This window comes from Narcine bancroftii, chromosome 3 (genome assembly GCF_036971445.1).
Source record: "Narcine bancroftii isolate sNarBan1 chromosome 3, sNarBan1.hap1, whole genome shotgun sequence".
NCBI classification, from domain to species: Eukaryota; Metazoa; Chordata; class Chondrichthyes; order Torpediniformes; family Narcinidae; genus Narcine; species Narcine bancroftii.
In genome coordinates, this window is record NC_091471.1 from 239,662,838 (window position 1) to 239,689,782 (window position 26,945).

General features: G+C 38.6%; 1 protein-coding gene across 9 annotated transcripts in view; it reads left to right on the top strand.

The window, feature by feature from the left end:
- LOC138758389 (dedicator of cytokinesis protein 7-like) overlaps window positions 1-26,945 on the top strand; it is a 158,981-nt gene that overhangs the window by 71,195 nt on the left and 60,841 nt on the right. For 6 of the 9 annotated variants that reach the window (XM_069927221.1, XM_069927222.1, XM_069927227.1 and 3 more), the window contains exons 18-28: window positions 874-975; window positions 2,387-2,473; window positions 3,464-3,695; window positions 11,513-11,677; window positions 14,031-14,206; window positions 18,538-18,642; window positions 19,561-19,650; window positions 20,871-20,966; window positions 22,577-22,717; window positions 23,486-23,599; window positions 25,416-25,586. In XM_069927221.1, the coding sequence (XP_069783322.1) occupies window positions 874-975; window positions 2,387-2,473; window positions 3,464-3,695; window positions 11,513-11,677; window positions 14,031-14,206; window positions 18,538-18,642; window positions 19,561-19,650; window positions 20,871-20,966; window positions 22,577-22,717; window positions 23,486-23,599; window positions 25,416-25,586 (1,479 nt within the window). The remainder of the gene's footprint in view (window positions 1-873; window positions 976-2,386; window positions 2,474-3,463; window positions 3,696-11,512; window positions 11,678-14,030; window positions 14,207-18,537; window positions 18,643-19,560; window positions 19,651-20,870; window positions 20,967-22,576; window positions 22,718-23,485; window positions 23,600-25,415; window positions 25,587-26,945) is intronic. The other 3 variants (XM_069927223.1, XM_069927225.1, XM_069927226.1) reach the window with 3 other exon arrangements.

Consider the following 26,945-nt stretch of genomic DNA (forward strand, 5'->3'; position numbering starts at 1 on the left):
TACCTTATTCCATTACTTCACTGGAGCCAAATGATGAACCATCAGGATTTGAGGTGGTGAGCAAATGCTAATCCATTGGGATTAGTCTGATAGCGAATTATTGGAGTTTTACTTCGATTTAACATGTAAATTCCTTAAGGGTGGACTTCTATTATAGTACTTTAATATAAAAAAAATTCTCTATAACTTTGATGCCATCCATGCATGAGTCAGTGGGTGGGATAAAAGGCAAACATCAACCACAGATAAATTTGAACGTTCAGTAAGAATTGTAGCCATGATTGTTACACTAGAGATTCAAGGTGACAGCTAAAACTGCTGGTTGCAACAATTTATTGTTGCTCAAATGGGAAATGGAGTTGATTGGCATATGTTTTGATTCAAGTATTTATTCCCTGGTGTGTGTTCATAGCTCCCTATTAAAAACATTGTTTGGTTATTTAGAGAAAAATACAGGTTTTTTCAGCATCTCTTGCCTGGGTTCCTCATTTCTTGCTATGTGAAAGGAAGGAAGTCCATGTTCCCAAGAGTGACTCCATTTTTTTGCAATAGGATGGCCATCTCCTTTAGGTTTTGGAACTTGCCTGGCCACAGCAAGTGCTTCCTGGGGAACCGATTCACTCTTCAGTATTCAACAAAACAGGGAGTGACGTTTCCTAACATCTGTTGTTTTGGAAATAAATACATTTATACTAGAGTTATTGCAGTCATGTTTCAGACAATTCAGTTCAGTCCTGCTGTTTCTTTCAGTTTTACTCCTATTGCTGATAATTTGCTTACAGTAGTTCAGCATGAAAAATATTGAGATGAAGAGTAGGTGATACCAATATTGGTGTGGTTGGTAATTCCAAACTTTATTTCTCACTCATTCAGTGGATCCCTTTGATGCAGCATGGCCGTCTTCGAACAGGACAATTCAGCCTTCCAGTGTCAGTAGATAAGCCACCTCCCAGTTACTCAGTCCTTACTCCTGATGTAAGTGTGATCAAATACTGCATTACTTCATCCCTCTGGGTGGTTAACTTCTTTCTCCTCATTCCTTATCCTTCCATTTTGTGCTGAGATAATAATTCCTGGTTTCCTTCGGTCTCAAGCTCTTGTCCTTATTATCTGATTTCTTTCAAATGTGAGTTTGATGTCTGATTTTGCTTGTCTTAAACTTGGCAATGTACAGCTTGGCAATTGACTTTTTTCTCAATAAAATTATGCTGTGAAACCATTTGGGGAAGTTTAATGAAACTACAGTTTAGGTAATATTGACTCATGGCAGAATGCTTTGAATCTCCTGTTGTGAAGTGAAATTAAGTTCACAGCTTTAGGGTAGAAGAAATAAAAATGAGTTTTCAATTCTTGCGGCATATATGCAATAGACATTCTGAAGGCTGGATCAATTTGTAATTGGGAACTTGTCTAACAATGATTAAAAACCGAATGGAACTGAGCAGGGTTAAAAGTATACCATTCTAAAACTTTACTTTCATTTTTCCGGAAGTCTTGATTTACAGCATTTCAATTCTACGGCATGGTAACATGAACATCATGCAGGCAATGGTTTTCTTAAAGACATTTTGCATGTTATTGGCCACATTTAATATAAATGGTGCTGAAACACAAACATTTTTGTTAACGCACGTTAAACTTGGCCACTTGTTTTCAGTTTTACTTCCGCCAGACGACGTTACATTTCATTGTGTTCATCAACCAGCTGTCAGCTTTGAGCTAATATCTTCCAACTGGCATGCTTTTTTTGTCCTCTTTCAATGAGAGGAGGACAAAGCTGTGGGAGAGAGGAAGCATGTTCTATTCTTTAAATGCCCACAGATTTTTATTTTGAGGAATTTGCTTATTTGCATCCTATGTCATTATTGTCCACCTAAGTACGCTTTGATTTACACAGGAAACTGAGGAATTAATGGTTTGTAGGATAATCAAAATCTGTTCGAGGGAGATTAGGTACCACCTAAGTGTTGAGTTTATATTACTCATGACTGAGATGTGTTTAGTTAAAGCAATTGGTCTCAAATTGCCCTGGAAGCTAGTTATAAGCCATGGACTCTTACAAGTTCAGTTCTTGTGCTGAAGATGTGTTCACAGTGCTATTGAATGAACCGTTCCAGTATTTAGATCTGTTGATTTGGTGCGGTTAGCGTGATGCTATTACATCACCGGCGAACCAGGTTCAAATCTGGCCCTGTCTATAAGAACGTTCTCCCCATGTCTGCGTGAGATTTCTCCAAGTGCTCTGGGTTCCTCCCAATCTCCAAAATGTACAGGATTGTTGGTTAACAATTAAAATGTGCCACACTCATTTTAAATGATCATTTCTTACCATGACCATCTCAGTTCACATTTATATTTATAATGCTTTGCTCTTGTGTTTGAAAAGGTCCAGTTGCCAGGTATGAAATGGGTCGACAACCACAAAGGAGTTTTTAATGTGGAGGTCTTGGCAGCATCATCAGTCCACACGCAGGTAGATGCCACTTGAAAGTTCTCAGCTTGCTATCAAAACATTGGTCTCTTTCAGAAGAATAATTTTACTCAGAAATTTCAGGCTAGAAAAATAGACTGAGAGTTTGTAAATGCTTGTACTTGAGTGTCCAACCCCTCCACTGTGGTCTTCGTAATATTTTCATTGAAGAGTTGTGCAGTCACTCAAAAAACTTTGAATGAAGATTACAATCTTTCTGCTCTTGGTGACTGTAATGGCGTATAATCCACACACCCCATTAAGAGCCAACACAGTTTTATGGCTCCCCCCACCCCACCCATCCTTTAACCTCCAGCTGGGTCTTGTAACACAGCAAACTCTGCGGCAGACATACAACATAATAACCTTGTCTCCAAATGTTTGCAAGCATCTCCCAGAAATATAGGCATTGGACTAAATGGAGAGATAAAACCTTCCTCTTGGGATAATTTTACATAATTGCAAACAGATTCAAGTTAAAAAGCTGAACACCAGAGATTGGTTGTGATCTGGAATATATTGGTGAAATAATAGGGCATTATGATTCAATATATCCTCTCGAAAAGAAATAGATAAATACTTGAAAGAGAAAAGTGGGGAAATGTTTAAAAACAAAACTCCTCTGAATTGGTTGCATATGAACTGCAACATTCTTATAAATAAGTATTATGTACTGAAACCTGGGAACTGTTCTTAATTTACGCTCTGTTAACGTTCTTGCGTGCAATTAAATAGAACCCTGAAATTTTCTCTAAAGTTGTTTTCGAAAGGCTCTGTCTTTTGTTAACAGTTTTTAAAAAAATGATCTATTCAGAGGTCAGTGTATTTGTTGTTCACTTCCAGTTAGCCTTCAATCAAGAGGTATTTTCATTATTGGGAGATTGTTGTGGTCAGGAATTAAAAAAAAACACAGGCTGGGTTGTAAGTGGGGAATCATTTAGCAATCTGTGCACATTTGTTTAATTAATCACTGATTCTGCTTTTAACCCTAAGGACCAATTTCTGGATAAGTTTTTTACTCTAGTGCACGTTCTAGAAGAATATTCATTCCCTTTTCCACTGAAGGATGTGATCATCACAGAAAATAACGTGGAGACGGAGTTGAAGGCCAGTATTAACAACTTGCGGTCAGCGAAAATGGAACCACTTCTTCGATTCGTCCATCATGTTCTCAACAAACTCATCCTCCTAATAGTCCGGCCTCCAGTCATCAATGGGCAGATAGGTATGAGCCGGCTTTCTCCTGAAGTTCACGTATGCCATTACAGCTCCTCATTTACCCTTCTGTTAAAATATGGTTAATATTTTATCAATCACACTGGACAGTAATTTTTTTCAAAAGGTTTGCTTCCTGAAAAAAAAAACAGTAGACTATGATAGACAACTTCAAACTGAATAATTTCAGATTTGTATCACACAGAAAGTTGGAGAAACATTAAATTAACTTTTATTGAATTTACCATGTTTAATCGAATAATGATGCTGACACGTTGCATTAGTTCAACTGACCTAAAAATGTTTTGCCACCAATTTTCGTTTGTACTTCACCTGATGCCTCTCGTGTCAGTGTCCAACAATAGTGTTCAAAAGTGTTCAGGAAGCAAAATCTTTGTGGTCCATTAATTACTAACCAATGAAACAAAAGGGCTTTTAGGGTCTAATTGCAGATGGTAGGAGACTGGAGCCAATAGCCCAGCTCAGTGACATTTCTGGAAAAGCAATTAGAAAACACACCAAGGGTCCAACTATTTCCAAGTGGAGAATTTTCTTTGAGGGAATATTGTATATTGCACCTTCAGTTTTTAACTTCCTACCTGAAATCAAACCAGGCCCATTCCCCTGGGCAATTTTATTATTGTCTATTCTTCTGATTCTATGTCTTTTTTTTATTTAAATTTTTTATTTTTCACACCATAAATCACGTTAGCCATGATATACACTTTTTCTTTTTCACACATATATAGTGTCTTTTTCTCCCCCCCCCCTCCCTCCTCCCAAGCCACCCCCCCACCCCCCCTCTCATCCATTTTAGGTATACAATCTAGGTTGCATTAAGCCAGTCAGACAATGTTGTCATTCAACAAAAATACACCAGAAATTCTACTGAGTCCATTCTTTTCTTTTCTTCTCCTTCCATCAACTTAGGTAATGTTTGTCCCCGGTAGGTTTTCGCTATTGTATTTAATGTAAGGCTCCCATACTTGTTCGAATATTTCAATATTATTTCTTAAACTATATGTTATTTTTTCTAATGGAATACATTTATTCATTTCTATATACCATTGTTGTATTTTCAAATTATCTTCCAATTTCCAGGTTGACATAATACATTTTTTTGCTACGGCTAGGGCTATCTTAACAAATCTTTTTTGTGCATCCTCCAATTCAATTCCAAATTCTTTATTTTTTATGTTACTTAGGAGAAAGATCTCTGGATTCTTTGGTATATTGTTTTCTGTTATTTTATTTAATATCTGATTGAGATCATCCCAAAATTTTTCTACTCTCTCACATGCCCAGATTGCATGAATTGTTGTTCCCATTTCTTTTTTACATCGAAAACATCTATCAGATACTGTTGGGTCCCATTTATTTAACTTTTGCGGTGTAATGTATAGTCTGTATAACCAATTATATTGTATCATACGTAGCCTCGTATTTATTGTATTTCTCATCGTTCCAGAACATAATTTCTCCCATGTTTCCTTTTTTATCTTCATATTTAAATCTTGTTCCCATTTTTGTTTAGTTTTACCATTTGTTTCCTCATTCTCCTTTTCTTGCAGTTTAATATACATATTTGTTATAAATCTTTTGATTAACATTGTATCTGTAATCACATATTCAAGGTTACTTCCCTCTGGTAAACTCAAATTGCTTCCTAATTTCTCTTTCAAGTAGGATCTCAGTTGGTAATATGCCAGCGCTGTATCTCCAGTTATATTGTACTTATCTCTCATTTGTTCAAAGGATAAGAATCTACTTCCTGAAAAACAATTTTCTATTCTTTTAATCCCTTTTTTTCCCCATTTTCTAAAGGAAAGGTTGTCTATTGTAAAAGGGAGTAGCTTATTTTGCGTCAATATTAGTTTTGGTAATTGATAATTTGTTTTATTTCTTTCTACATGAATCTTCTTCCAAATATTGAGGAGATGATGTAATACTGGAGAAGTTCTATGTTGTACCAATTTTTCGTCCCATTTATATAATATGTGTTCAGGTATCTTTTCCCCTATTTTATCTAATTCTAATCTCGTCCAGTCTGGTTTTTCCCTTGTTTGATAAAAATCTGATAGGTATCTTAATTGTGCGGCTCTATAATAATTTTTGAAGTTTGGCAATTGTAAGCCTCCTTGTTTATACCATTCTGTTAATTTATCTAGTGCTATCCTCGGTTTCCCCCCTCTCCATAAAAATTTCCTTATTATTTTCTTTAACTCTTTGAAGAATTTTTCTGTCAGATGTATTGGCAATGCCTGGAATAAGTATAGTATCCTTGGAAAAATGTTCATTTTAATACAGTTTATCCTTCCTATCAGTGTTAGTGGTAGCTCTTTCCAATGCTCTAAATCGTCCTGTAATTTTTTCATTAGTGGATTGTAATTGAGTTTATATAATTGGCCTAGATTTTTGTTTTTTTGTACACCTAGGTATCTTATTGCCTGCATTTGCCATCTGAATGGGGATTCCTTCTTAAATTTTGAGAAATCTGCGTTATTCATAGGCATTGCTTCACTTTTATTTACGTTTATCTTGTATCCCGACACTTCTCCATATTCCTTCAATTTCTTATATAATTCTTTTATTGATAGTTCTGGTTCTGTTAAGTACACTATCACATCATCCGCAAATAGACTGATTTTATATTCCCTGTCTTTTATTTTTATTCCTTTTATATTATTATCTATTCTTATCAATTCTGCTAGTGGTTCTATAGCTAGCGCAAACAATAACGGTGATAGTGGGCATCCCTGCCGCGTTGACCTGCTTAAGTTAAATTGCTTTGATACATGTCCATTTACTGTCACTTTCGCTAACGATCCCTTATATAATGCTTTAATCCAATTAATATACTTCTCCGGTAAACTGAATTTTTGCAATACTTTGAACAAATAATTCCATTCTACTCTGTCGAAGGCCTTCTCTGCGTCTAAAGCAACTGCTACTGCCGGTGCTTTATTTCCTTCTACTGCATGAATTAAGTTAATAAATTTACAAATATTGTCTGTTGTGCGTCTTTTTTTGATAAATCCAGTTTGGTCTAAATTTACCATTTTCGGTACCTGTTCTGCTAATCTGTTTGCCAATAGTTTAGCTATTATCTTATAATCTGTGTTTAGCAAAGATATTGGTCTATATGACGCTGGTGAGAGTGGATCTTTCCCTTGTTTTAGTATTACTGTAATTATTGCTGTTTTACATGAATCTGGTAAGTTTTGTGTCTCATCAATCTGGTTGATTACATCCAGGAGGGGCGGTATTAATAAGTCTTTAAATGTTTTGTAGAATTCTATTGGGAGTCCATCCTCTCCTGGTGTCTTATTATTTGGTAATTTTTTTATTATCTCTTGTATTTCTACTGTTCCAAATGGTTCTGTTAATTTATTTTGTTCCTCTATTTGTAGTTTTGGTAGTTCAATTTCAGTCAAAAATTCATCTATTTTCCCTTCTTTCCCTTCGTTTTCAGTTCGGTATAATTGTTCATAGAATTCTCTAAAGTTTTCCTTAATTTCTTTTGGATTATATGTAATTTGTTTGTCTTTTTTCCTTGTTGCCAATACCATTTTCTTAGTTTGCTCTGTCTTAAGCTGCCATGCTAAGATTTTGTGTGTTTTTTCACCTAGTTCATAATATTTCTGTTATGTCTTCATTATATTCTTCTCTACCTTATATGTTTGTAATGTTTCATATTTTATTTTTTTATCCGCCAATTCTCTTCTTTTAGTTGTATCTTCCTTCATTGCTAATTTTTTTTCTATGTTTACTATTTCCCTTTCCAACTGCTCTGTTTCCTGATTATAGTCCTTCTTCATCTTGGTTACATAACTTATTATTTGCCCTCTAATGAATGCTTTCATTGCGTCCCATAGTATAAACTTATCTTCCACTGATTCCGTATTTACTTCAAAATACATTTTTAATTGTTTTTCAATAAATTCTCTAAAATCCTGTCTTTTAAGTAGCATGGGGTTTAATCTCCATCTATACATTCTTGGAGGGATGTCCTCTAGCTTTACTGTCAGTATTAAGGGTGAATGGTCTGATAGCATTCTCGCTTTATATTCTGTTTTTCTTAGTCTATCCTGCATACTAGCTGATAACAAAAATAGGTCTATTCTTGAGTATGTTTTATGTCTAGTCGAGAGGTATGAGTATTCCTTTTCTTTTGGGTTTTGTTTCCTCCATATATCCACAAGTTTCATTTCTTGCATTGATTTAATTATAAATTTGGTTACTTTGTTCTTCCTGTTAATTTTTTTCCCCGTTTTATCCATATTTGGATCCAAATTCAGATTGAAATCCCCTCCTATTAGTATGTTCCCTTGCGTATTAGCTACCTTCAAAAAGATATCTTGCATAAACTTTTGATCTTCTTCGTTAGGTGAATATATATTAAGTAGATTCCAAAGCTCCGAATATATCTGATATTTTATCATAACATATCTCCCTGCTGGATCTATTATTTCCTCTTCTATTTTAAATGGCACATTTTTGCTAATTAATATAGCCACTCCTCTTGCTTTTGAATTATACAATGCTGCTGTTACATGTCCTACCCAATATCTCTTTAATTTCTTGTGCTCCAATTCAGTTAAGTGTGTTTCTTGGACAAATGCTATATCAATTTTTTCCTTTTTCAGTAAATTTAGTAGTTTCTTCCTTTTAATTTGGTTATGTATTCCATTAATATTTAAAGTCATATAGTTCAGCGTAGCCATTTTATATTTTGTTTATCTTCTCTTTCCGTTTTTCCATCATTACCTTTCCTCCTTTTCCATTTCTGTTTTCTTATTTTCAACTCTTTATACGACAACATTCCTACAACATCCAACATTTTCCTTATTCTCCTATTTCTATCTTCTTTATCCCCAATCTCCCCTTCCCCTCCTGAATTGTCCTTTATCCCTTGTCGGACAACCACATCTCCCCTCTCCATTTGGATTTGCGAATCCACTCGCAAGCGTCAATTGATTTTGCAGTGACCGCTATTTTCCCCCACCCAGCCCCCCCCAGAAAAGATTTCACTTTTCATATGTCACAAAGGTCACTCTTTTAATTCCCTCCTTATTCTCTCTATTCCATTACCTTCCCTTATTAATTCTTGTCTATACTATCTATATTTTCCTCTAATTACAGATACATTCACGTATGCACATTGTCTCTATTCACTCTTATACCTCTTTACCCGCATACATATCAATCGTGGTCATTTTTACTCTCATTACCCGTCTTCATCCCTCAGTCTATTTTTGTCTTTACCCACATACATATCAATCATGATCATTTTTACTCTCATTACCCGTCTTCATCCCTCAGTCTATTTTTGTAATTGTTCTGCAAATTTTCGTGCTTCTTCTGGATCCGAGAATAGTCTGTTTTGTTGTCCTGGAATAAATATTTTCAATACCGCTGGATGCTTCAGTATAAATTTATACCCTTTCTTCCATAAAATCGCCTTTGCTGTATTGAACTCTTTTCTCTTCTTTAGGAGTTCAAAACTTATATCTGGATAAATGAAGATTTTTTGCCCTTTATACTCCAGTGGTTTGTTGCCCTCTCTTACTTTTTCCATTGTCTTCTCCAGAACCTTTTCTCTTGTAGTATATCTTAGGAATTTTACTACAATAGATCTTGGTTTTTGTTGTGGTTGTGGTTTAGAGGCCAATGCTCTATGTGCCCTTTCTATTTCCATTTCTTGCTGTAGTTCTGGACATCCTATTTTATAAACTCCCTCATATTCTTGCCTTCTTCATCTTCCTTAAGGCCCACTATCTTTATGTTATTTCTTCTGTTATAATTTTCCATTATATCTATTTTTTGAGCTAGTAGTTCTTGTGTCTCTTTAGTTTTTTTATTAGATTCCTCCAATTTCTTTTTTAAGTCTTCTACCTCCATTTCTGCTGCTACTGCCCGTTCTTCCATCTTGTCCATTTTTTTCCCCATTTCTGTTAAGGTCATATCTATTTTATTCACTTTCTCTTCTGTGTTGTTTATTCTTCTTCTTAAATCATTGAATTCCTGTGTTTGCCATTCTTTAAATGACTCCATGTATCCTCTAACAAGAGAAAGTATATCATTTACCTTGCCTTTCCCTTCATCTATTTCACTGTATTCTTCCTCTTCTTCCTCTGGGTTGGCCATCTGTTGTTTCTTTGTTGCCCTTTCCTTCTCTTCTTTCTTGTTTTCATTGTTTTCTGTGGTCTCTTCTTGCTGCAGGTGTTCTGCAGCTGTCGTTGCCGGCTGTGGAGATCGACTCCCCAGCTGGTCCCCCCTCCCGTCGGTGTGTTTTTTTTCATGCGCATCGCGCATGCGCGGTTGCGCACTTTTACTCGGCTCTACGAGCCATTGTTGTAGTTCTATTTCTACCGACCTGAGGAAGCGGGCTTCTCTCTCCACAGCGGGCCTCTTCGGACAGGTAAGGCCTTCTCTTTCTTCCTCCGTTGTCTTCTCTTCCTCTCTTCTTACCGTTGATTTTGATTTTTCTTTTTTTGTCGCCATCTTCTTTCCACCTTTATACTCACTTTTCTTTAACTTTTATTTCTTTGCCTTTGTATTTTCTCTTGTTTTTCCCGACTTTTCTGGAGAGGGCTGGAGTTCACCGTCCGGCTACTACTCCATCACGTGACTCCTCCTGATTCTATGTCTTGAAGCACAACTGTGGTGGGGCTCTTGAGTTTTCTTTATTCCTACCTCCTCATATTTAGGAGCTTATCTTTCCCAGCAAATTATGTTAAGAATATCACTGTAGGAGAACTCTATTGGAATATGGATATCACCCAAACTCCAATTTGATTTGCAATACTTGTCACCACATTACCAATCATTGTGAAGCAAGCTCATGCAAGTCACCTACTTTAAGGTGACTGGCAGCATCCTTAGCTTTGGCTCTAGCTGTGTTATTAGCTTGCCAGGAACAGGATTTCCCCAGCTGTTTTGCTTGCCTCCTAGCTGTCACATTTCTCATGTATAATATGCTTTTAGATAGATCTTTGGCAGACGTTTGAAGTACCACCACTGAATTCTAAATCAGTGACCATAGGTGGCCACAATTTGGTCTCGCAAATGATGGTCACACTGACACAAACTTTGCAATAAACATGAGATATTATAAATCTGGAAATTCAAATTTGCCAAATTGTATTCCTGCTGGATATGACCTGAGAGTTCAGAAAGACAAAGTCACACTTTGTGGTGGCATGGTTAGCGTAATGCTGTTACAGTGCCAGTGACCCGAGGTTGAATCCAGCGCTGTTTGGTGTTTGTATGTTCTCCCTATGTCTGCGTGTGTTTCCTCCGGGTGCTCTGGTTTCCACCCACCATTAGCAGAAGAATCTCAAATCAATATATTGATATTTTGCAATGTTATCAAATACAGTACAACTCTGATTATTCAAAATGGTCGGGGCCTATGTCAAATAGACTTTTTTTTAAAAAAACAGTCCAGTAGAAACTTCAGCCTGGGAGGCCGAGGTTACCCGCTTCTGCCCCGGGGAACAAGGGATTCTTCCGACCACTTGCAGCTGGGAGACAATGGCATGCAGTTTGAGAGGGAGAGTGGGAGAGAAAAGTCAATAGGGGAAGGTAAAGGAAAGAGGGGATGGAGTTACCTATGAGGTCAGTTCGCTCCGAAAAAATTTCAGATAAATGAGGAATTCTGATTTGTTTCGAATATCCTCATTTATCTGAATTTAAAAAAAAAAAAAATTGTGGTTAAATGAGGATTTTGGAGAATCCTATTTCAGATAATCAGAGTTGTAATTGTAGTTTAATTTTACCCGCAGGAAACAGAATAAGATAATGTCTTGAATTTTTATATTTCAGTAAATCTGGGCCGAGCTGCTTTTGAAGCAATGGCTCAGCTCGTCAATCAGATCCATAAAAACCTTGAAGGAAATCAAGACCAGCATGGACACAACAATCTGCTGGCATCCTATATATATTATATGTTTCATCTTCCAGACACTGACCACTGTCCTCAATTCCCTGGTATGTATAAAGCTGAACTTATCTTCGGACAATACAGGATTACTACAAAAAACTTAGTCAGAATGACACTTTAGTCCAATGTAAAAACCTGATGTCATGTCCATTATTAAATATGAGTTCAGAATTTATCTTGGAAATATTAAAAAAAGGCAAGATGTTTGACTTTGAATTGAAGGTAATTATATACAGTATGACAATAACCTATGGCCTCTAACTATCACTTCAGCTAAAGTGCACAAATCTATTTTATCAATGTATTTAATGCACAGAGTTTGGACTAAATTTTTGGATTTGATTTGACGTGCTGGAGAGAGTACAGAGAAGTTTCACCAGGCTATTGTCTAGCTTTAGAGGACTTTAGTTAGAATCAGAATCTTAATTTATTGTCTTGAACATATCACGAAATTTGTTGTTTTGCGGCACCATTACAGTGCAAACACTGTTATAAAATGGCATTTAAAATAAATAAATTAGTGCAAAAATAAGAGAAAGTGAGGTCATATCTGTGTTCCATTGTGGAAGAGACTTGTTTTCCATGGAGCATAATAAATAATGCCTTGAATTTTTAGAACTTAACATTATAAATTGCATTGATCGGTAGAAAACCTCTGTGGTTCAGTAAAACCCTGTTATCCACAATTCAAGCAATCAACAGCCTCAAGCAACCGGCAAAAAAAAAATTGCAGAAAATAAATATGTAACAAAATACGATTAAAATTGGTGAGCCTCGATGTTAGATCACCAATCTCACGACATGCAATCTCAAGCAACCAGAAAATTCACGTCCAATCCCTGTAGGTGCCAGATACCAGGATTTTACTATATATATATATATAAATTAGCCAGCCAGTACTTTCATGGTCACACTCCCCTTAATCTAGGGTACCCTAAAGATCCACATTCTTCATGAATTAACTTCATGATTTTTTTTAAAAGTTCTTTGTTAATGATAATTTTCTTGGAATGCTGTTACATAGTTAGCTGATTGTGTAAACTTCAGCTCAATGATTCATCAGCAAATTACACAGTGTTCTAAATTACACAATGTTCTTGTTTTATTCCTTAAATAAAGGTGTCCTCAGTTAAATGCCCAATGAACAAAAATGCCATCTGTCAGCCTCCATCAAAATAAATTGTGGGATTAACATAACTTTGCACTCAATCTCAGTAGTGGATGATGTTGTAGTAAGTTACATATTAAGATGTATTGTTTTATTTTTAATTTATTACACTGAGTTTTCAGACATACAGGTATCCCCCACTTTTTGAAAGTTCGCTTTACGCTACTTCGTTTTTATGAAAGACCTATATTAGTACTTTTTCTCGCTAACTGAAAGAAATACGGAGGATTTTCCCTTTCACAGAAAAACTGAAAATAGCATTCAGCGGACTGTCGGGAGAGCACAGGCAGTAGGATCAGTGTGGGGACTGATAGTGGGTTGTCAGGAAAGCGTGGGACAATGGGATCAGTGTGGGGACTGATAGTGTGCTGTCGAGAGAACGTGGGGAAATGGGATCAATGTGGGGACTGATAGCGGGTTGTCAGGAGAGCGTGAGGCAGTGGGATCCTTGTGGGGACTGATAGCGAGTTGTCAAGAGAGCGTGGGGCAGTGGGATCAGTGTGGGGACTGATGACGTGCTGTTGGGAGAGCGTGGGGCAGTGGGATCAGTGTGGGGACTGAGCGTGCTGTCAGGTGAGCGTGGGGCAATGGGATCAATGTGGGGACTGATAGCGGGTTGTCAGGAGAGCGTGGGGAAGTGGGATCCTTGTGGGGACTGATAGCGGGTTGTGAGGAGAGCGTGGGGCAGTGGGATCAGTGTGGGGACTGATAACGTGCTGTCGGGAGAGCGTGGGGCAGTGGGATCAGTGTGGTGACTGATAGCCTGCTGTCGGGAGAGCGTGGGACAGTGGGATCAGTGTGGAGAATGATAGCGTGCTGTCGGGAGAGCGTGGGGCAGTGAGATCAATGTGGGGACTGATAGCCTGCTGTCAGGAGAGCGTGGGGCAGTGGGATCAGTGTGGAGACTGATAGCGTGCTGTCGGGAGAGTGTGGGGCAATGGGATCAATGTGGGGACTGATAGCGGGTTGTCAGGAGAGCGTGGGATCAGTGTGGGGACTGATAGCGTGCTCTCGGGAGAGCGTGGGGCAGTGGGATCAGTGTGGAGACTTGATAGTGGGCTGTTGGGAACGCTCAAAAGATTTTTCCCATATAAATTAATGGCAATTGCTTCTTGGCTTTATGCCATTTTGGCTTACGAAAGGAATGCTCTACTTTTGGATAGTGTGGGGTACCTGTATACTGAAAAAAATAACTGGCCAGTCACTTATTTTGATATATTCTGCTGCTGCAGGATTGAGCAGTTCACCATATGCAGGCCCCATTCAATATGCCACCTTGTCTCGTGCTGCTACTAGGCCTACCAGCCTGAATCTGTCTCGTTCAAAGAGCATTAGCAACAGCAATCCAGACCTCGCCACCACGCCAACTCCACCAGATGATGAGGTGAAAAAAATCATGAGTTGCAAAGTAAGTCTGAATGATTTTGCAGTGGGACTCTTTTAAAGAAATGGATTTTATCCTGTTGATGCAAATATCAACATGTTAGCCAGGAGAGTATTGATACAACTAACCTTACTGCTTTTGTTGGTAGTTAAATGAGCTTGCACCAGTGCCTCACAGATTCCGTAGGTCTATGTATGGTTCAGGGTGAAGCTGTACTAACAAGAGGATGTGCATTTTTGTGTTTTGTTTCTAGTTTAAATTGGTGTTAATTAATACATCAAATACATTTTAGCACATTAAGTAATTAACCAAAATATTAATATATATATATATAAATACAACTTGGTTAATGCTTATGCTGGGACAGTTGCAAATAACTAAAGACAGTGAAGGGGTCTAAGATGTGTATTGCCCGGCAATGATAGCCAATATGAAATTCCATTAGTCCTGACGAAGGACAGCGAGAGGCTCTGGAATGTGGGTTGCTTGGTAACGGTAACCTGACTTGATAAATTTCCAACAGTCTTATTTCCCTCTAGTGTCACATGATTTACAAGATTTGGGGGAATCAAAGCTGTAAAAATACCTGAGGAGGAGTGGGAACAACTGTGTGATTGGTCTACAATATGGTGTATCTTGTAGATGGACATTGCATTACTTAATGCTGATGGGATAATGCTTGCTGCCCAGAAGGCAATTGTTTTTCGATTGGTTAATGTCAGTTAGCATTGGAGAATTTAAACCCATGCATTTGTATGTTCGAGGAACTCTTGAATCCCCTATGGGAGTGATGGACCTCCCGCCAAGCTTCTGTGTAGTAAAGAGGAAACTAAAGTGGCCTGAGTCCTCTTACAGTATGTTTGCTGAGGAAAAGAGCAGGACCTGGATTGGAAGGGAGTAGGGGGGGGGGGGGGGGGGTCGAAAAGCAACCATCCACAGTTTCTGCCCCAACTGTGTCATTGTCTTTTTCTATAGATTACTAATTGCAGAGCAAGAAAGATATGTGAAAATGCTATGTTCCTATAAACCTTTGATTTTTAAATGCCTTGTGATGCTTTCTGTATTAAGGATTGGTTTGTTTCTTCCTGTTTAAATTCCTGGGAACTGGAAAGTTTTCAGCAACTTTGTGTGGATGCTGATTTGGCCAAATTAAAAAAAAAGTTCAAATAAAATCCCTGGTATCCAGAACTTAAGCAACCAGCAGCCTCAAGCAACTGGCAAAATATTGTGGAAATTAAATAGGTAAAAAATAAGGAAAGTTTAAAATTGGTGTGTCTCACCATTAGTTCGCCAATCCACACAATCTCAAGCAACCAGAAATTCACTTCTCCGGCATCTACCCCTAGGTGCCAGGTACCATGGGTTTTACTGTATTTTACACCTTGTTTAATGAAGTTGAAGCTCCCAACGTCAATAAAATGACTAGAACCATTAATAGGATTCCCTGGCACAGATGTCCAAATGTAAATGATCCTGGGCACCAGTTTTCTATTCATTCCCACAACTATTGGATGCAAATGCAATAAATATTTTTATCAGCTTTGGTAGTAGGGAATTACTACATGAGAGAACGACTGGACAATTGTGGGTATTTTATTGTAAAATCCAGACAATTTGCTTCATGTTTTATTTCAATTACAGTATAATATTTGAATGATCCAGAAAGGAGAGATTAGTGATGTAGTGCTTTTTTTTGTTTCAGAACACTTAATAATGCCAAATTGTTTGTACTTAAAGGAAATGGATTTTTTCACAGGTCATTAGTAGAAATTGAGTTCTGAAAATGAGCTGTATTGCATTTTAATCTTGGACATCATGGCCAGGTTTTGCGCGAGTAAACATTCTGGAGTTCTGAAAGTGATTAGAAAAAAGGTTAATGAAAGCCAGCATGTGGATATTCTTTTAGAGTCTGTACATAGGTCGCTGATAACCATGGAGTGTAACGTTTCAGATATTTAGAAAAAAAAAACTAGCAAGGCATTTTTCAACATCAAAAAGTAAAAGATTTTGGGGTCATGGAAAAATTACCAATCGGATAATATATTGCAAAATAATTTGGAATTGTCAGATAAATCCTAACTAATTCTTGGGTGGCACAGTTAGGGCAATGCTGTTACAGTGCCAATGACCCAGGTTTGGATCCAGCACTCTCTGTAAGGAGTTTATATGTTCTCCCCGAGTCTGCGTGGGTTTTCTCCAGGTGCTCTGGTTTCCTCCAACCCTTCAAAAGGTATGGATGGGGCTTGTAGGTTGATTGGAGTAATTGGGTGGCACGGGCTTATGGGCCAGAAGGGCCTGTTAACATGCTGTATGTCTAAATTAAATCAAGTTGATTGAACTGAATCACTGACAGCTTTTCTCACTTGAAAAAATAGAAAAGGGATTATTGATCTGTAAAGCTGTATGTGAAATGTCACATGTAATTTCATGTTTCCAGGTTGAATTCTTGGTTTGTGGCATTGCAAATGTCTAGTTATTGGGCTGGTTTGGAAATAAAATGCAGTAAAATTGTAATCTGCAGGAGCACATTGGTGGTTCCTCCTTGACATTAAAGCAACTGTGGAGTATGAAAAAGACAGTTGGTGTTAATTTTCTCCAGTTACAGGCCAAATGTTGGTTGTTAGCTTTTATTTACTGAGGGATTTTTGCCATCTCTTTTACCAGGTGCTCACATGAGAGATGATAATTGAATATAATGATAAAGAATGGGCAACATCCTTGTGAGCAGTAACAATGGAGTACAGTACCTACAATAAGATTTGAGAATAATGCTTAATTCTGACTTCTTTCTCTCACTTGCCAACAATCAAGATTGGGTGTTAACTGTTGCATTATGTTCTATGGCAATGAAATGACAACACTGCTCACAGAAAAGAGTTAGGATCTTTTTTCTAACATTATCTGGGTGCCCAAGTCCATCCAAACAAGGAATGGTGGGCATGATCTGTTCCGGGCATGATCTGTTCCGGGCATGATCTGTTCCGGGCATGATCTGTTCCGGGCATGAACGTCATTCAGTTATTGCTTCATGTTTAAATTATGAGCTTGAAACAGGAATTTATGTAAAAATGAGGTTATAAAAACATTTAGTTTTTTAAAATGTTATTGTTAGTACTATAAGGTTAGTATACAATACAAAATAGGCCACATAGTCTGTAAAATTGACCATGTTTTCTTAAGATATGAGCAACCTAATTTAGCTCCCGTCTTTTGACTGAAAGGTGCTGAGGTTTTTTAACAAGGGTTTGGAAAGTAAAACAGATAATCCGTCTTGCAGAGCTGCCAAAAAAGTTTGTAGTTGAGCCAGGTTCTCTCTTTTGAGGTGAGGGCAATTGGGAGGAATATGTAAAATATTGAAGTTGCTAATAAACGTTTTTACAATGATGGGATATCCGTTTTCATGCCAGTCAAATTATGGTTACCAAGCTTAGTAGCTGATTATTGTGGGAGATATTATAATGTCCAATCTTGGGTCAAAGGAAAATTAACAAATTGAGGACTGCAGTTAAATCGACAGATCCCAGAAATCGGACATGGTGATGTATGGAACACGCTGCTCGAGAAACTGATCGGGAGAAATACAATTAAAATGTTCAAAAGACATCTGGACAGATATTTGGATAGGAAAGGAGTGGAAGGATTAGAGTCTATTGTGGGCAAATGGGATTACAGTAGGCATCACAGTCAGCATGTACAAGTCGGGCACAAGGGCCCGCTACTGTGCTATACGACTATGACTGTAACCCTAAAACTTGTTATGCTTTTAATCATGTAAAATCAGGCAAATATTTTCATGCAAAGGGAAGTCAAAATTTGGAGTGAAACTTGCAAAAGGATAAAGAATCTGAACATTAATTTGACAAGAGATAATTTGTTGTCTTTGTGTAAAGAGAAAAATGAAGATAGGTAAATGAGATAAATGTTTGATCATGAATTGGCTTGCTTACCTCAATGGTTTTGGCATTCCACAGAATTTTTCTCTTAAATGGATTAACATGATTTTAAAATGCATTAGCTCTTGCAAGGTTCTGCTATTACATTCCAGCAAAATTCCTCAAGTTAGTGGAGAGCCGTATTTTTTATCATGTTTTGTGGCTGGAATGTTGTGGCAATGGTTATCCAGTTGTTTATTATGTGGCAAACGATTGCATGCAAGTTGGTTCAGAAGAGATGAATGTGGAAGATTTGTCAGAGTAAACCAAAATTAGACTGCCAGTTTTAAGTACATCCATGATGGGGTTTATATCATATTGACCTCCCGGCTGCAACTCTGTTCGCACTGTGAATGATTGTGTTATAGCTCGACGCGATTTCACTTTGTGTTTCCTCCTTGTCCTGCCTCCTTTACCTGCCAGGGGATCGATCGTTCACACTCCTGGGTTAATTCTGCTTACGCTCCCGGTGGGCCAAAGGCTGTCTTGCGGAGAAACCATCCCAATTCAAGCTGTGATCTCAAGCAGGTGCAGAACTGGTGTTTTCGTCTTAAAACATTCATCAAAGCATCATCATCGGTCTACGCATTGATTGCTTTCTCATTTTTGCCATTTTCTACCAGGACAAACAAGTGCAGTCCAAAACCACATCTGATTCATTTATCTTATTTCATTCTCTCTGTTCTACTGATAGGTAATGGAGCAGCAGCTTCAAGGAAAAAATGCTCTGATTCCAACCCTAAGTCTTTCTTCTGTTCATCAACTTGAGGTTAATCTGGTACAGCTCCACATGCATCAGTTTAACCTCACCATCTTTCTGTGATGTATCATTTGCCAAATCATTCAACTATACAAACCAAAACAGAGTCGTGATCTAGATTTGGCTTTGTCAGGCAAACGGGGTGCACATGCGGTTAAGGTTACAAGCCTATGGTTAGAATGAGAGAAAGCATAAGCATGAACATCTAAAAACTGGGATCATAACCGAGTTCAGCAGTTGCTCAATGTTCCTCAATGAATAATGTTTGAGGTTTATTAGAGAGTGAGAGCATAGACAGAAGAATATGAAATGGAGAGCAGACAGACATACCCAGTAGGTCAAATTGATGGAGAAGAATAGGCTGAGAGGAGGTTCTAGTGTAGGGTAATTGTGGCATTGAATAGTTAGGCCAACTGGTCTGTTTCTTTGCCATTAATCCTATGTAATGTTTAATGTGTATACAGAGTGAGGGCACTCTGTTAGAGAATCTATATCTTTCCCAGCTCATCTGTTTTGGAATTCCATAGGCGTTAAGCCATCCGAAGGCCCAATATAATGTGCCTTGGTTACCTTCATCCCTCTACCTTGTTTCATACTGACTGTTTATCTTGTACTCACCATCTCATTTTTTTCCCCATCACTAATATCTTTTCTACACCATCTTGCTCCTGTCCCTCATTTCCCAGGCAACTGAGCGGAGTCCCAACCGCATGTCCTCATTTTTGGACGGCTTCATTCATTCACAGCACAGTCAGCCAAGATTTTCAACAAAAAAGGTAGAAGTAAAACAAACGGTTTGCATTAAAATGATCCAAGCCTGGTGAGGCAAAGGATGGTGATGTTTACATGTGAAGTACATTTTGAACATTTAGCCATTGGTTCCCTGTAGATTTATGAAGAGAACCACTTGTGGAAAAGGACTCCTGACTACTTTAGTCACAGCTTTTCTCATGATGATGGTCTCACATGGAGCTTTACTGGTCTTTAAATGGGCATTCAAATCCCATCAAAATTTGCCATTGATCAGTTACAAATATACAAGAAAATGACCACACAATGTTACTGTAAGAGTGGCACTCACCGGAGATCAGAGATCTGTTGAAATTTAAACTCAAACCATGCACCTAAAGTGGAAGTTACTGTCCTATTATAAAATTTGCAGGTGAGTGCCACACTTCCACCATAGGTTCCTTATTCTTCCTATTGGATTAATAATTGCTTACAAACATATTCAAGAAAATGAATTACTTAATAAGCAGTCACATTTTATGTACATGTGACTGTTCTCCTATTTCAGTAATCTAGGTCCAACTGCTCTGCATCAGTGTTTGCAGGCACACTTCTGAGAACCTTATGGGCGTCACAGTTGGTGTAGTGGTCAGCGCAACACCTTTACAGCTCCAGCGATCAGGATCGGACCTGGATTCGAATCCCACGCTATCTGCAAGGAGTTTGTATGTTCTCCCCATGTTTTCCACTCATAGGCTGAATTGACCTGTTACGGTGCTGTATGGCTAATTTTCAAAAGAAACCTTTGTAACAACACCAACCTCAGTGGTGAGTCTGTTAGAACAAATGCAACCATAAGGCACAGGAACACCATTTTCCAAAAACACTTGCTCAGATCTCTGATCTGTCTCAGTGACAGGACTTCACACAAATCCAGTAAAAGCAAAAGATGCTTGCTTCTTTCCTGAGCATTGATTAAAAAAAATCAGAAACTGTTCTGATAATATCAAGCCAACTGAAGTATTGTTTGGATCTTTGTGTAAAATGACTTGCCCCACTTAAGCCCATAAAGTCTAAATTGTTAAAGTTATGCAGTGTTGTGGTTTTCATCTTAATTATGCAGACACCCTCGAATGATATAAACTGTTTTAGATTGGTACTAAAGTATGGCCTTTGAGTTAAATATCTTTTATTTTTCAATTATATGCAGGTGTTTGCAATTTCAATTGTCCTCTGCCTTTTAGTGACTGGTGTTTGTGTTATACAGCTTCTCCATGAGGAATTGGGCTTGCAATGGGTCGTGAGCACCAGCACTGTGCGGGAGGCAGCTTTGCAGCAGGCTTGGTTTTTCTTTCAGCTGATGGTAAGTGGAGTTAATTATCCACCATTCTTGTACTCGCTCCTTCAATTAGTCTAAAGTGGAGGTGTTGAAGGTGACAAATCTTGACTATTCAAGGACATCAAAGTGCATCTAATTCAGTAAACAGTATAAGAGAATTGTAGATTTTTAGACAGATTTATTGACATTTATTAACATCCTGCTTGTTTTAAAAACACAATCTGCAGCAGACCCTTACCATCTGACAAGGAGTTAAAAAAAATAGATTCTGCAACTTTGAGTCAGGCACTCTTCTCCACTCCATTCTTTCTTCCTGGTACAAATGATGATATTTGACTGCATCTTCAGCCAGATTACTTATTATTTCACATCACTAACGCAACGACTATCAGTAGCTGCCAGTATCACCAATAACACAGAGACTATCACTAGGCCCTTTCATACAGTCAAAATGCCCAAGTGTTAAGGCAGAGACTTACCTCCATGAATGTGCAGTGGGCAGCTCCAAGGCACCGACTACAATCCCTCTTGGGGGAAGGGTCAGCGGCGGAGCACTGCGCTCCACCATTGAGCATGAATGTAATGCCTCTGCAAGCGGCTGACTAGGGGCAGGTTGATGATGTTGCGATGACATCGTCAACCTGACATGCAGGAGTGGGATTTTTAAAATGCCAACAGTTCAGCGCACATGAATGACGTTGACTTGGTGGGCAGTGCTATGGCAACAGTTACCCTGGCCTCCTTTGGTTTCGGAGGGTGCTACATGGCACACATGAATGACATTGACTTGGTGGGCAGTGCTATGGCAACAGTTACCCTGGCCTCCTTTGGTTTCGGAGGGTGCTACATGGCACCGCTCAATGTGAATGCGATGCAAGAGCACCCTTTTAGGGCTGTTCCATGAAAGATAAGTTTATATTTTTCCCTCCATGCTTATAGCTAGCCTCCAGAAGGATGAAAGATCCTAATGACTGCACTCTGAAAAGGAGACTGCCACGTTGTCACAGTGCCCCACTTCACATTTCCCACTCCCATTTTACTGTCACACTGAAAGTGTCACTAGCCCCTTTTACACCGAAAAGCCGCGGTGTTGACATATATATGACCCGTCTTTGAAAGCCGCCATGCTTGTTCACACAGAACAGAAAAAGCTGGCTCTGTTTGTCCTTTTGCACAGCAAGCCACCTTCCAGAAGCAAAAGAGGTGGGACGTTTAGCACAGCAGCGTCCTAGTATGAGAAAATAATCAGTCAGATTCCGTGGGTCTAGACACAAGGGTTTTCAATCACACATAGCTTTTATTAACATAACAATTATAGAAGAGCATGGGAAAATATTAACTGCAATAAAGCACACATGAGCACAATTGATAAAGGAGCGTGGGAAAATGTTACGGGAATAAAGCACATGCGCAGTTTATAAAGGAGCTTGGGAAATTGTTTTAATGCCATGCACAGTTTATAAATGGTTGACTAATTCTGTTGATTTTAGCAATTTTCACAGATAGACATTAACCTAAAAAATACTACAGTGGTTCTTCAATTAATAAATCCCTATCTTCCTCATTAGGTAAGAATGGTTCTGCAGACTGCCATATAAAACACGTTAATTTTTGTTCTTCATGTTTTGAAATAGGTGAAAAGTATGGGCCATCACCTTCATCTTTCAGACAAGTTTGAGACCCTACGGAAACTGAGATTCCCAGAGAGATTTGTGGATGATATAACAGCTTTAACCAACATGGTCACTGCAGACATTGTCAGCAGGTTCCAGAAGGTATTGTTGAAGTACTTTAATAGTTTACCAGCAGATAAGAGTGGCATCCCTAACAGCACTCCACAGCCCACAACTTTGGTCCTGCGAATGTAATCCCAGAGTTCAATTAACACTCGGCCTTTTATTTTGGAAAGCAGAGCTTAGCACCAGAATCAGAATGTATTATCACGGGCATGTCTGTGTTGTTTTAAAGCAGCATCACGGTGCAAACATTTCCTTAAACCAGATTTCAAAATAAATAAAAAATAGTGCAAGAAAAAGACAAAGTAAATATGTCTCTGGTTTATTGTTCATTCAAAAAGCTGATGGCAGAGGGGAAGAAGCTGTCCTTGTGCCGCTGAGAGCTCGTCTTCAGGCTCCTGTTCCTTTTTCCCCGATGGTAGCAGAGTGAAGAGAGCAGGGCCTGGATTGTGGGGATACTTGAGGATAGAGGCTGCTTTCTTAAGACACCACCTCATGTAGATATCCTCGCTGGAGTGAAATCTGGTGCTTGAGTTGTTGCAGACCAAGTTAACAACCCTCTGGAGTTTTTTTTTCCTGTCCTGAGCGATAGCACCTCTATACCAGCCAGAATGCTCTCCTTGGTCCACCTGTAGACGTTTTCGAGAGTCTTGGGTGACAGACTGAATCTCCTCAAACTCCTCACAAAGTATCACTGCTGGCGAGCCTTCTTTGTGATAGCATCGACACTGTGGATGTTTTGAGCATTTTGCCCTGGGTGTTCATTATTTGTGATGTTCCTTGTGTATGTGTGTCCATCTTTTCCAGGATGTTGAGTTGGTGGAGCGGCTGAATACCAGCTTGGCATTCTTTCTCAATGACTTGCTCTCCCTGATGGATCGAGGATATATTTTCAGCCTCATTCGCATGTACTATAAACAGGTATTTTGTTACGTTTTTGGAGACCTATGGTGGTAAGCACCCAGAAGAATACAAAGCAGTTCCAAATTATGCTCTTGTTCAAGTTTATTCATCTGATTGTACATATACAACCTGACGAAACAGCTTTTCTCCAGACCACGGTGCACACACAATGCACGGTTCATAATAATCACATAATGTGCACAAAGATATAATTTAAAATACCGTGTATTTTGGTGTATAAGATGGTATTTGAATCATAAAAATGTCACCCCAAAACCGGGGGCCATCTTGAATGCCAAGTATGAAATCTGAACCTTAATGTCCTGTGATTCAGTGTTTCCTTCCTCCCCCACCCCCCACCATGGCAATGGAGCAGTGAAGAACATAAAACACTCGAATTACTCCTACAGCCCTCCCACTAATATTTCTATACTGAAACTTGCATTTGGGAACCTGGAATAATAGTAATTTTATAGTAAAACAATAAAAACCTGACTAACATATCTTAACAGCACAGCAAAGGGAGCTAACAGCCTACACCAGTCACCATTTGCAACAGCTGTCAAACAGCAAATTCTCAGCACTCCCTTGCCAGGTCCATCCGCCCAGTCCAACTGCTGTACAGGCTTTAAACAGCCCCTTAAAGGAGCTGGTTTATTTTAAAATGTGCTAATAAAATTTTAACCTTTACTGGGTAACTTGCTTTTAAAATATTGTGACAGCATCACTCCACTGGTCAATGGGATGGTTGGTAAAGGATTATTGGGGCAGTAAGCTCTCAGCAGAAGGGATAGTCATATATAACGAATAGAGCTCAAAACTGAAATTTTAAGTGGAAATTCTGGGGTCGTCTTATATGTCGACATATATGTTAAATAAGTATAAATATTCTCGGATGATTTACTTGGTTACAGGATCTGTTCATCAGTATGACCCAATGATGCAGCCAGACAGGAGACTCTCAATTGTGTAGTGTTATCTCTGGGTTACTTGTAATTTGATTCAAAGCGCGGGCTATAAATTCATGCCTTCTATAGTAATAATGCATTTGAAGGTTAGGTTTGTGAAGTGATTTGATTAAATATTTAAGGCAAAATATGGAAACTATGAACATTCTAAGATCCAAAACAGAAAATGTTGAAGATGCATAAAACCTGAGTTAATACAATGGCCAGCTTTTATCAGAATGAAGAACCTCCTCACGTATTGTCATAACATCAACTCATGCTACTTACATCTTCGCTCGAGTGTTTCTGAATCCCACACTCACCCCAATGTAACTTGTGGATGTTCTGGCATTTCTCTTGTTCTGTCCTCCGTAAACAGGAGGCTCCCCTTTAAATGGCCTAACTCACTGAGCTTACTGATCTATTTTTGATGTTGGTTAAACAATATTTTAATTTTAATATTCTCTTATAATGTTTTCTTATCTTTCCTTTTTCTTGACCCATCCAAATTGCCTGTAGCCCTGGAATACCCCAGGAAATCTGCAATTCTTCAGTTTTAACTTTTTAATAATTCCCAAACAGTAATTTCACTATAGGCACCTACACCTTCAGGTGTCAAGGCTCAAGTTCTAGATGTCCCTTCACAAAGCATCTTTTTTATTTCTACACTTCTTTCTTCTGCTATGACCCAAGCTGAACCTTGTGGAAAGGATGAGGATGTGATTTTCTCTGACTCGGTCTGATTTAAGCACCACAGTCTTTGTTGGCCACTGCAATGATATCAGAAGGACTTCAGCATGTACATAACTCTGATGCTGCGCTATTAATGGTGCACTGTTATACTGGAAGCCACCATTAATGCATTCTGTGTTTTCTCTTATCCTAAGGTCAGCAATAAGCTGCAGACAGCACAAAACCCAAACGCCCTTATTGCTCTAAGACTGGACTTCATTCGCATTATCTGCAGTCACGAACACTACATCACACTAAACCTCCCGTGCAGCACACTGTCACCGCCTGCATCCCCATCCCCGTCGGTTTCCTCAGCTACCTCCCAGGTAAGCATATTTCTGATGCTGCCCTTTCAAATCATGTTGTGCAGAGCAGAGTGATGCTGAGAGAGGATTAAGTCAAGCTGATTGTGATCTGATTATACAAGTACAAGGGACGGCACGGTTAGTATATTGGTTAGTGTGTTGCTATTGCAGTGCCAGTGACCCGGATTCGAATCTGCCGCTGTCTTTAAGGAGTTTGTACGTTCTCCCTGTGTCTGTGTGGGGTTTCCTCCCATCCTTCAAACTGTACTGGGGGTTGTAGGACAATTGGGTATAATTGGGCGGCACAGGCTCGTGGGACAAAAGGACCTTTTTACCTATGTCTACATTAAAAAAAAATACAGCCTAACGAAACAGTGTTCTCTGGTCCTTGGTGCTAGGTCACTAGTTAAGTGAACTATTAACTCCTAAATATCAAGCAAGTCACAAAATAAGAAGATATTTTAAACAGCAAGTTATTGCAATCTGGAATACTTTGCTGGGAAGAATGCTGGAAATGTTTTCAAAAACAACATTCAAAGAGGAGTTGGATTAAAGAGGAGAAAATTAGAGAGCTATTGGGGAAGGGTCAGGAAGTACAACAAATTGAATAACCATTTGAAAAGAGTCAGCACAGGAACAACGGCCCCTGCAGCATCAATCTGCACCTGTTTTGGGTGAAGGGAGCTATTCTGTAATCTGAGTTAATTTGGGGAAAGACATCACTTCCAATATCTTGGTGTTGAATGTACATTGGTAGGGTTGGATGCATGTCCTTTTTGGAGAGTTACTTTAAATTGTTGTATTTAAAATAACATGAACTTAGGGCTTTATTTTGCAATAGCTTGCACTCTTCCATGTCCCTACCCCATAGGCATGAGTTTCTGATTTTGATCTGCTAATTGAATGTTGTGTGATCCTCTGATGCTTTGGTGGCTATTTTAATGGCAATGCAGACAGCCTTGCCTCATTTAACAGCTAATTTGAAGTGCAAATTAAATCTTTTGGAACTGCTAGTTTCAACATTTGGACTTATTTTCACAGTGCATGTTTTTATATAAATAATGTGAGAAATTAAAATGATCCTGTGTGAGTTTATTGGTTTGTAAACTGGGAGGTCTCTTCGTTGAGCACCTTGTCTCTCCACCGCAATAGCGTGGATCTCCCAGTAGCCACTCATTTCAATTCCCATCACATTCCCATGTCTGCCCATGGTTTCATGCATTGCTCGACTGAGACTGTACACAAATTGGAGAATGCCTCATCTTCTGTTTAAGCACCTTCTAACGGGATTGTATTAATACCTTCTTCCGTTTCCGTTAAACCCCTCATTCCCCTATCTCCTTTCCTCTAGTTCTGTCTCTCTCACTCTCTCTTCCCTTT